This window comes from Cannabis sativa, chromosome 8 (assembly GCF_029168945.1).
Source record: "Cannabis sativa cultivar Pink pepper isolate KNU-18-1 chromosome 8, ASM2916894v1, whole genome shotgun sequence".
NCBI classification, from domain to species: domain Eukaryota; kingdom Viridiplantae; phylum Streptophyta; class Magnoliopsida; order Rosales; family Cannabaceae; genus Cannabis; species Cannabis sativa.
In genome coordinates, this window is record NC_083608.1 from 10,556,486 (window position 1) to 10,567,356 (window position 10,871).

Consider the following 10,871-nt stretch of genomic DNA (forward strand, 5'->3'; position numbering starts at 1 on the left):
ACCAATAAAATCTAATGTAAGTCTAAATAAAAAGTCTAACAAAACTTTAATTTATACTAAAACTAGGTAACAAAGCCGCGCTTTGCGCGATTGTTAATTTTTTTTAAAAGATAAACCTATACATAATTTTTTATTGTTGTTGTTTTTTGTTATTCGAGAAAATTTGATATATATGATATGAGATTAAAAAAAAAAATCTTATGATAAAGTACAATTCTATATAAAGTACATAAATTAATTATTAGAGAATTTCTTATGAAATATTAAATGTATTATAATTTTAGAAGTTGGTTTATACACACAAATTGAATTTTTTTTACGGATGAGATTTATTACTTTTGAAAAGCTACAAATAATGAAATGTTAATGAAAAATATTATAATAGAATTAGGAATTAATATAAAACTTAAAAGAGTATATGGAAATATTTTTTTATATATATTCTTCACAAAATTGTATTGATGCTACTATTTAAATTAAGATTAGCGGTAAATGTAATTTAATAAGTAAGAGGCAACAGACAACCAAATAAATAAGAAATTTTTTTAAACTATTTGGTGACTATACAAATACACAACCTTTTGAGTGACTCCTCACCTTCAAAATTAATGTTATTTTTATATTATAAATGTTAATAAGATGATATATAAATATATAGATAACATAAATCACTAAAAATTGGATAAAATTTTAGAAAAGAAGCTTGTGGTATCAATGTCCTTTTGAACTTTTTTTATCTACAATATTAATACATTAATATGTTTCTTATTATTTACAGTTATACGCATGATTAATTAATGCATGCTTTTTGAACTTCTTTCCTCTATGAATAAGTTCACAATTTAAATATTAACATTAACATTAAAATTTAGACTTAATTGATTAATTAAAGCAATTACATATATTTTTTAAAGAAAAATAGAATATTGCACTTTATAATAAGTACAATTTTTTTTAATCAACACGTATTAATTATTATTATTATTATTATTAGAATAATATGAAAAATTAGATTAAACCACAATTTTTTTTTAAAAAATAAATAAATATTAAAAGGAGAAAATAACTTGTAACAAATGATCTATTAAAAAATTACACACATATATATAAATATATATTAAAAAAAATTAAACTATCTATATGATAATGTTGTGTTAGAATTAGATACGCAAGTGCACGTAGTCACAAACAAGTAATACAGTGATAAGTAATGAGTATCGTCTCCACAAGGACTGTGAAAATAAAATTTCTATTGCAAAAATTAATTACCAAGCAACAAGCCTAAAAACTAAAATTAAATGATTAATGAATCAACTAAAGGAGTAAGAAAATAAGTAAATTAACTCAAAAGTAGATGCAAGATGAAAATAAAATTTAGTTGTAAGCTTTTGAAATGTGAAAGGCTTGAACTATTGAATCCCCCTATGTTTAGCAAAAACTGTGCGTTTTTGCTGCAGCAAAAAGTTAGCAAATCTTTAGCAAAAATCCCAAGTTAACAAGAACTCCATTAAAGTGCACAAAACTCTTCCAAATTTTATGCAATCAATCCTTGGACCTGTTCAAACATATTCCTATGTCAAGCAAGCTCAAGAATACCATTTCAAGCATAGTTCTCATTTGTTACACAAGGATATAACATATTCCTATGTTATTTCAAATCTAACCTAAAAAAGATTAAGAACTTGTGTCATTCAAGCTAAGTCCATTACATTTAACCTTTCCAGAATTAAATATAACTCAATAATCAAGCTATTGGTGGCCAAACAATATCAAGAAATTAGCAATACACACACTTGAATGAACATGAGAATTTTTACTAAATATTTGCATAAGAAAATTTCTCAACTAAACATAGGGTTCTTCAACAATTCAAACCATTAAAAAGTTTAGCTCATAGCTAACTTAAGAACCACCATTACAAGATAAAACTTAGACATGGAGTTTGAATGTTAAGTGAAAGAAATTAAAAGAGAGAAGAAAGAAATGGCAAACAATAATAGAGGATTTTTCCAAAAGGATGGATGTTGAATCTTGTTGTGCTTCTCCTCTTTCCTCCTTCTTCTTCTTCTTCTTTTAATCTTCTTTTCTTCTGTGTAAAAATGGCAGCCCAAGCTTCCTTTCGTTCAGCCACTTTTTTTTCTCTAAATGGAGGCCCTCTTCTTTCTTCTCTCCCTTAGGTTTTGTACCTTTTTGCCCCAAATAAACCCTACACATGTCATGTAGATAGCCTCTCCATGTAATAGCTCCAGCCACCACTCTTATATTGCCACGTCATCTCCACAAATGCCACCTCTTTTAATGAAATGCCAACTCACCCTTTTTCTAAGAAAATAAAACACATCAGCCACAAATCATTTCTTTGCGGCAAAAACTTCACAGAATTTCAGCAAAATTAAGAACATGACTAACTTGCTATTTTCTTTGCCAATTTATGCACAAGAGTTATTGATTTTAACTAACAACTTCAAAATACACACAAAGACATAAATCACTGAAACTTTCACAAATTAAGAGACAAACATAATTTACATGACGCACAATTACATAAAAAAATGCTTAAAGTGATATCAAATAACTCTTTACTCAAGAGTTATCAAATACCCCCAAACTTATGACATTGCTCGTCCTCGAGTGATGAGAACAAAACCACACAAACTAGAACAACAAACAACCCACAGAATTTCAAAACAAACGTCACTGAACTGAACAAAGATATTCAACAAAAACAAAAACAGGATGCAACTTGTCTTGTCAATGCACACACCTAGGGGAAATAGCTCTCAGGAATAATGTTTTGCAAAAGGCAACTGAATGAAGATCTTGCTCAAGCGTTAAACCAAATTCTTTAAGTTTAAATGCCGCTGCCCAAAATAGGTGTCAAGTGCTCCTCTCTCTTTTTTTTTTAAGCATAGCTTTTCCTAAACAATTTCGATCAACTAACATGTAAACTAAACATTGGTCCTCAAGTTCAAATGATGCCTCCATAGGTTACCTAACAACTTCCTCTCCACTAATGTAGACACACACCACTCCAAGGATCAATAGGACTTTGCCAAGCTTGTAATGATAGGCTAGGGTGAAGGTAAGATAAGGAAAATTAGTTTCGGTTCGAACCACCCTAAACACATTGATCTTTATAGGACCTAAGCAATGCACAATAAATTTTTCCCTTAAGAAACCCCACAAACCACATATAACTCTTGCCACTAGCTTTAATTTCTAATATATATATATATCTACATGCATATTTTTTTTTTTTTGGCACCCCCAAACTTATTTTTGACTTTGATCTCTCTTTTTTTTTCAAGAAAGGGGGGACAATTCTAAGTACAATTTTTTTTTTTGAATAATAAACTTATATAAACTAAATAAGATGACATAAACTAGCTAGATAGCAAGATAACAATAAAGGTGAGAACCACTCCCCCCCCCCAAACTTAAAGAACAACATTGTCCTCAATGTTTAGAAAAAGAGAAAAAGAAAATTGGCAAATACTCACCCAATTGACACTCACTCACTACGCTCCCCACAACTCCCAAATATGCAATAAAAATTAGTATCTTATAAAGACCAATGCGTCTTGGGGTGAGGTGAAAAAGAGAATTTATGTCTAGCTAGGCTATGTAGTGGCGAAGAAAAGAAAATGTGAATATCAAGCTCAAAGGGGAAAAACTAGGGATAAAATATTCAAGGGGAGGCTTCAAGGTTCAAACGTTCCAAACATGGCCTATATCACTTCCTCGGGGTAGGGATGTCTAGGATTTCGCCTCAAGGAAAAATTGCTAAGTAATTCTAGAGACTTAAACTCTCACAAAGGTTTAGTTCAAACTAATTAGTGACACAAACCATTTAGTCAAGCTATGAGCACAATCAAGAGAGGCAAACTTTCAACAACGAAGGGCAACCAACATGTTAACTTAAAACAGGCAGCTTAAAACTCAAAAAGAAAAACATTCAGTTTCAAGAACTAAGTGGAAACACGACATCGTCATCGAGCCCCCCTAGGCAACACTAACAAAGACAAGATACCACCCGAACATAAGACAACAAGACAAACAACAACAACTATAACAGAAAAAACAAGAACACAAATAGAAAAGACAATTGAAAAATAAATACTGAAGCTGAAAGAAAAAAAGTACTCCCTCTGTCTATCCCTCGGGGTCATCCTCTGAAGCGCTAGAGTCTTCCGGAGCTTCTGGATCAGCCCATCGAGCAAACACTTCTTGTGGGAACACTGGGAAGTCAACTATCGGCCTTGGCGCCATTCGCTTTAGAGATTTTGCTAATGCAGTGTCACGCGCCTGAACATAGCGAAAGTAGGTAAGTTGCTTCTCCTCAAGGTGTGCTAGGCGATCCATGATTTGTTCGTGCTGAGTGCGAGGAAGATTGGCGGAAGTCGTCTGACTGCTAGATGGCTGGTGACGTTTGGGAGGAGCAGTCGAGGGTGTGCAATGAGTGGCAACACGCTGAATTGAGACCAAATCAATGTTGATCCGCTCTCTTAGAAGTTCTTCATCGTCCCCAATAGCGGCATTACCCGCTAGGCAAATCTGAGTGATGAGAGCTGGGAAAAATAACTTGCCGCCTTTTTTCTGAAAACACTTCCAAATTTCCTCATAAATGATCTTGCCCACATTTATTTTCTTGCCTGCCAGGATGCAATACAATAAACAGAGGCGTGTTTGGCTCACTGTGGTGTCATGTGTTGTGGGCATCAAAGAGCACTTAATAAAAGCAAGCCAAACACTCGCTTCAGGCCGTAGAGATGAGTGTAACAAGGTGCGGTGGCCGGAAGACGAGATAGACCATTCAGAACCCGGGTGAGCAACAGCACGAAGCACGGCGTCATATGGAATAGAAGCTGGGTTAATCCTCCAAAGAGCAAACTCATCCTCAAGCGGAGCTCTCAATCCATATAAGTCGTTAATCACATCAGGAGAAAAGGGGACACTCTGACCCCTTACTCTAACGACATCAGGATACTTTGGATCAAGTGCAGCATAAAATGCAGGGGCAACCAAGGCAACAGCAGGCTTAGGAATTGCACAAAATTTCTCCCACTTGTGCTCCGCAATCAAATTGGTAATATATGCAGGTAAAGCTTCCGGGGCAGGGAGAAAGCCGCGCTCGGCCAACTGGCTGCGGGTTCGTAATATCTCAAACCGCAATTGATGACGGACGGGGTCGGCTTTGGCTTTAGGACGAGTAGTGGGGTTCTGTTTAGGTGGTGGAAATGTGGAAGTGGTGCGCTTAGGCTTGGGTTGGCCCTTGGAGGTTGAGGGAGCGGCTTTGGCGGTTGTAGCTTTGGGTTTAGGTGAGGAGGCCTTACGGGGACGAGTACGGGGTGGTGAGTGTGTGGCGGAGGAAGGCAAGGCAAGGGTTGGTGGGTTTGGGTGGCTTGGTTGTTGTGGTGGAGGTGTGGGTGATGTGTTGGCCGGAGCTTTACGCTTACGCGATTTGGATTTGGTGGTTGCCATGGCTCAATCTCACAATAATAAGCTCGAAAATATCTGCTAAACAATGCACAACTCAACAGAATATTATTCACCAAAATTAATCACATCACGTTCAGCATTCTATCAACACATTTCAGTGACAATAATAATCATTCAACTTGAATATCCACCAATAGACTCAAAATCAGAATATGCAATCCTCTAAACATCATAGAGTCTCAAAATGCAATCACCCAACACTAAAATTATCATCATGACGCAAATTTGGGCAGAACTTTCAATATTATTGTCACAATAAGTTAGAGCAGAATTCTATCCCAACAATATCACCAACCAAAATAAAAGAAAATGATCATACCACAACAAAAATCCAAGGAATGCAATGCCAAAGTCGGCACAATGTGGAAGCTCCTCCCACTCAACAGTCACCAACTAAAAATGGTGGTTTTGGACTACTGGAGACGGGGTGAGGGACGGTGGTCAAAGAGAGGGGGGTCGGGTCTGGTGAAGTGAGGTTCTGGAGAAATCGGAGCAAGGGGCGGATAGCCTCTGGAGGGGAGTCGGGTTCGACTCGGCTGAAGCTGGGTTCGCCGGACTGGGGGACGGAGGTGGGGCGGCGATTGGAGAGGAACGGCTGGTCGTGGGGTGCGGTCTGGTCTGGAGAATCGAAGCAGGGGTAGAGGTGAAAGGTGGTTTTCTGGTGTGGACGGGGTCGAACTGGAGGTTAACAGAGGTGGTCGGGTGGTGGCGAGGAGGCGATGGGGTGGTCGGACGGTGGCTCAGTTTTCTGGGCAGGAGGAAGAAGGTGGGGGCTGGGGAGTGTATGGTTTCTGGTCGTAGGGTGAAGTCGAGCAAAATGGTGGACGGGGCTGGGGAAAGTCGGGTTAGGGCTGAAATTAATTTTTTTTTTTATGTAATAATAGGATAGATAAAAAAAAATATAATATTAATATATAAAAAAAATCTCTGTTTTTTTTTATAATAATATAAATATATATATAAGTAAAATAGGAGTAATATGTAATAGATGGACCTTTCCTCTCGTAATGTGAGTGATATTACGCCTGCTGTAGCAAAATTTCCACAAAAGTTCAGCAAAAATCTTGCTGAGTGCTCTTTGAACATGTATTACTTTTGCTAAAATTTTGCTAAAAAAATGCTGCAGCGGGCGGAAGTTCTCCACATGAACGAAAATTCCTTTTGTGCTTCACAAAAATGCTGCAGCAAAAGTCCATAAAAAATTTAGCAAAATCTCTAAACTTCCAAATCACCTCCAAGGCTCCAAATTGTGTTCCAAAACCACCTGAAACATCAAACCAAGTGTAAAATCCACCCAAACACCTAAAAGAAAAATGAACAAAAATTTAAATAAAATAAAAATAAAGGAAAATGAAGAAATATATACTTTTTTTTTTCCTTTTCTTTTTTTTCATTCATTTTTTCTTTTTTTTTCTTTTCTTTTTTTTGTTTTTTTTTGTTTTGTTTTTTTTTTCAAAAATATTTACAATACTTGTTCTTTTTCCAACATTGGGTTGCCTAAAAATAGAATTGACAATTCGAACACAAGGCAACCCAACCACCTTCCGCTTCATGCATCCTCCAAAGTGATTGAGGTTTTTGCTCGATCGACCTCACCACCAAGATAATGCTTTAGACGCTGCCCATTCACTTTAAATTCCTTTCCGGATTGCTCATTACAAACATCCACAGCTCCATGAGGATAAACTTTGGTTATGGTGAATGGGCCCGACCAACGAGACTTCAATTTGCCCGGAAATAACCTCAACCGCGAGTTAAAAAGCAAAACTCGCTGCCCTTTCTCAAACACTCGAGGTTGAATTCTTTTGTCATGCCACTTCTTGGTATTTTCTTTATAAAGTTTGGCATTCTCATACGAAAACAACCTCATTTCCTCAAGCTCATTCAATTGTAACTTTCGAGCTTCCCCCGCCGCTTGGAGATCCATATTCAACTTCTTCGTGGCCCAATAAGCTTTGTGTTCCAATTCAACGGGCAAATGACAAGCCTTACCATAAACTAAACGGTAAGGAGACATGCCCAAAGGAGTTTTGAAAGCGGTTCTATAGGCCCAAAGAGCATCATCCAACCGTTGAGACCAATCTTTTCGAGTAGGATTCACCACTTTCTCCAAAATTCCTTTGATTTCTCGATTGGAAATCTCCGCTTGGCCATTTGTTTGAGGATGGTAAGTTGTAGCTATCTTGTGCTTGACACTATACTTAGCCAAAAGAGCCGCCAACACTTTGTTAACAAAATGAGTTCCCTCATCACTAATGAGAGCTCTTGGAGTCCCAAAACGAGTGAAGACATTCTTGTGTAGAAATTTCATCACCACCTTAGTCATTGGTGGGACTTGCAATTGCTTCCACCCATTTTGACACATAATCTACAGCCACCAAAATGAATAAATTTCCAAAGGATGGGGGAAAGGGTCCCATGAAATCGATGCCCCAAACATCAAACAACTCTACCTCGAGGATAACTTGCAAAGGCATCTCATTTCGGGCAGAAATATTACCAACCCGTTGGCATCTATCACACCGTCTAGCAAACTCATAAGCATCCTTGAACATGGAAGGCCAATAGTACCCCGATTGAAGTACTTTTGCAGCTGTTCTTTGGCCCCCAAAATGCCCCCCCATAAGGTGATGAGTGACAATGCTCAAGAATATTTTGAACCTCTTCTTGCAGCACACAACGCCTTATCACACGATCAGCACACTGCTTATAAAGGAAAGGTTCATCCCAATAATAAGACCTCACATCATGGAAGAACTTCTTGAGCGGTTGCCCTTTTAAATCAGATGGAGTCCTCCCACTCACTAAGTAGTTGGCAAATCAGCATACCAAGGAGTGGAGTCTTGGTTTACTAAGCTCACCATCAATAAAGCTTCATCGGGGAACATCTCTTTAATTGGCTGCTCAACTTTCTTTATCTCATCATCACCTTCTAGTCTAGAAAGGTGATCGGCCACTTGATTCTCAGCTCCTTTTTTATCCTGAATCTCCAAATCAAATTCTTGAAGAAGCAACACCCAACGAATCAGTCTCGGTTTGGCGTCCTTCTTGGCAATGAGATACTTGATTGCGGAATGATCCGTGTACACCACCACTTTGGTTCCAACAAGGTAAGCTCGAAACTTGTCAAAGGCAAAAACCACAGCCAATAACTCCTTCTCTGTAGTAGTGTAGTTCAATTGGGCGTCAGCTAGTGTTCTGCATGCATAATAAATTGAGTGGAACACCTTCTCTCTTCTTTGACCAAGAACAGCACCAACTGCAAAATCACTAGCATCACACATTAGCTCAAAAGGAAGTGACCAATCGGGAGCTACAATAATGGGAGCGGACACAAGAGCTTTTTTCAAAGTCACAAAAGCTTCATGACAGTCTTTGGTGAACTCAAAAGATCTATTCTGCTCAAGTAAAGAGCAAAGAGGCTTGGAGATTTTTGAGAAATCTTTAATAAACCTCCTATAAAAACCTGCATGCCCCAAAAAACTTCGAATTCCTTTGACAGTAGTAGGAGGTGGCAGCTTCTCAATAACTTCAACTTTCACTCTATCCACTTCAATGCCATTGTTAGAAACTTTATGACCCAAAACAATTCCTTCTTGAACCATGAAATGTCATTTCTCCCAATTGAGAACTAAGTTCGTGTCTTCACATCTTGCTAAAACCTTCTCCAAGTTAACTAAACAAGTGTCAAAAGACTCCCCAAATACCGAGAAGTCATCCATGAAGATCTCAAGAATGTTTTCCGCCATATCTGAAAAAATCGCCATCATACACCTTTGAAAAGTGGCGGGAGCATTGCATAACCCAAATGGCATTCTCCGAAAGGCAAAGGTACCATATGGACAAGTGAATGTTGTTTTCTCTTGGTCTTCCGGAGCTATGGCAATTTGATTATAGCCAGAATACCCATCAAGGAAACAATAGAATTCTTTTCCCGCCAAACGATCAAGCATTTGATCAATAAATGGCAGCGGAAAATGATCTTTCCGCGTGGCCTTGTTCAACTTCCGATAGTCCATACAAACACGCCATCCCGTCACCGTTCTTGCAGGGATCAACTCATTGTTTTCATTAGCTACCACCGTGACTCCGCCCTTTTTTGGAACACATTGAACTGGGCTTACCCAAGAACTGTCTAAAATGGGGTAAACGATGCCAAAGTCTAACCACTTGATTACCTCCTTTCTAACCACTTCCTTCATGATGGGGTTTAGCCGTCGCTGCTGCTCCACAGAATGGTTGCACAAATCTTCCAACAGAATCTTATGCATGCAAATCGAAGGACTTATACCCTTGATGTCCGTCATGGTCCAACCAATGGCTCTTTTGTATTTCTTCAAGACATCAACTAACAAGCATTCTCTTTGGGCACCCAACATAGCAGAAATAATTACCGGCAAGGTCTCTCCATCTCCCAAATAAACATACTTCAAGTGACTAGGCAACGGCTTCAACTCCAACTCGGGTGGTTCTTGAATGGAAGGCTTAGGAGGCTTGAAATTGTTCTCTGACAACTCCAAAGATTCAAATGGCCTCCTAAACTTAGTGAAAGGCTGCTTTGACTCTACCCAAGTAACTTTGGTTTCTTCATCTTCACTTAAAGCTTCAAGCTCTTCAAGAGAACTTATCATCTTTTCCTCTTTCGAAGCTTCCTTGTGAAATTTTTCAGCAACAATAGAATCAATCACACTTATGCGAGAGCATTCTTCAATCTCATCCGGAAACCTCATGGCATTGAACACATTAAAAGTCACTTGTTGATCATTCACCCGCATAGTAAGTTCCCCTTTTTGCACATCAATCAAGGTCCTCCCGGTAGCAAGGAATGGCCTTCCCAAAATAATAGGAACTTCTCTATCCGCCTCATAATCAAGAATGATGAAATCGGCCGGAAAAATAAACTTATCAACTTGCACCAAGACATCTTCAATTTTTCCTTCCGGATGGGCCATGGAACGATCGGCCAATTGCAAAGTGACGGTGGTTGGCCTTGCTTCTCCAATTCCCAACTTCTTGAAAATAGACATGGGCATTAAATTAATACTAGCTCCCAAGTCACATAAGGCTCTACCCACATCTCTTCCGCCAATGGTACATGGGATTGTAAAACTTCCGGGATCTTTCAACTTAGGAGGAATTTTTCTCTTCAACATGGCGCTACACCCTTCCGTCAAAGCCACTGTTTCAAACTCACCTAGCCTCCTTTTCTTTGTCAAAATGTCCTTCAAAAACTTTACATAGTTGGGCATTTGCTCCAAAGCTTCCACTAATGGTATGTTGATGTGGAGTCGCTTTAGAACATCAAGAAATCTTCTAATTGACCATCTTCTTGCTGCTTTTTAAATCTTTGAGGAAATGGTGGGGGTGGCTTG

General features: G+C 38.2%; 1 protein-coding gene across 1 annotated transcript; it reads right to left on the reverse strand.

The window, feature by feature from the left end:
* Positions 1 to 3,636: 3,636 nt before the first annotated feature.
* On the reverse strand, positions 3,637 to 6,844 carry LOC133030142 (uncharacterized). The gene is made up of 2 exons (XM_061102373.1): positions 6,494 to 6,844; positions 3,637 to 5,514 (listed from the first exon to the last, which is right to left on the reverse strand). The coding sequence occupies exon 2, from the start codon at positions 5,479 to 5,481 to the stop codon at positions 4,153 to 4,155; it is 1,329 nt and encodes a 442-aa protein (XP_060958356.1). The 5' UTR covers positions 5,482 to 5,514; positions 6,494 to 6,844; the 3' UTR covers positions 3,637 to 4,152.
* Positions 6,845 to 10,871: the final 4,027 nt, after the last annotated feature.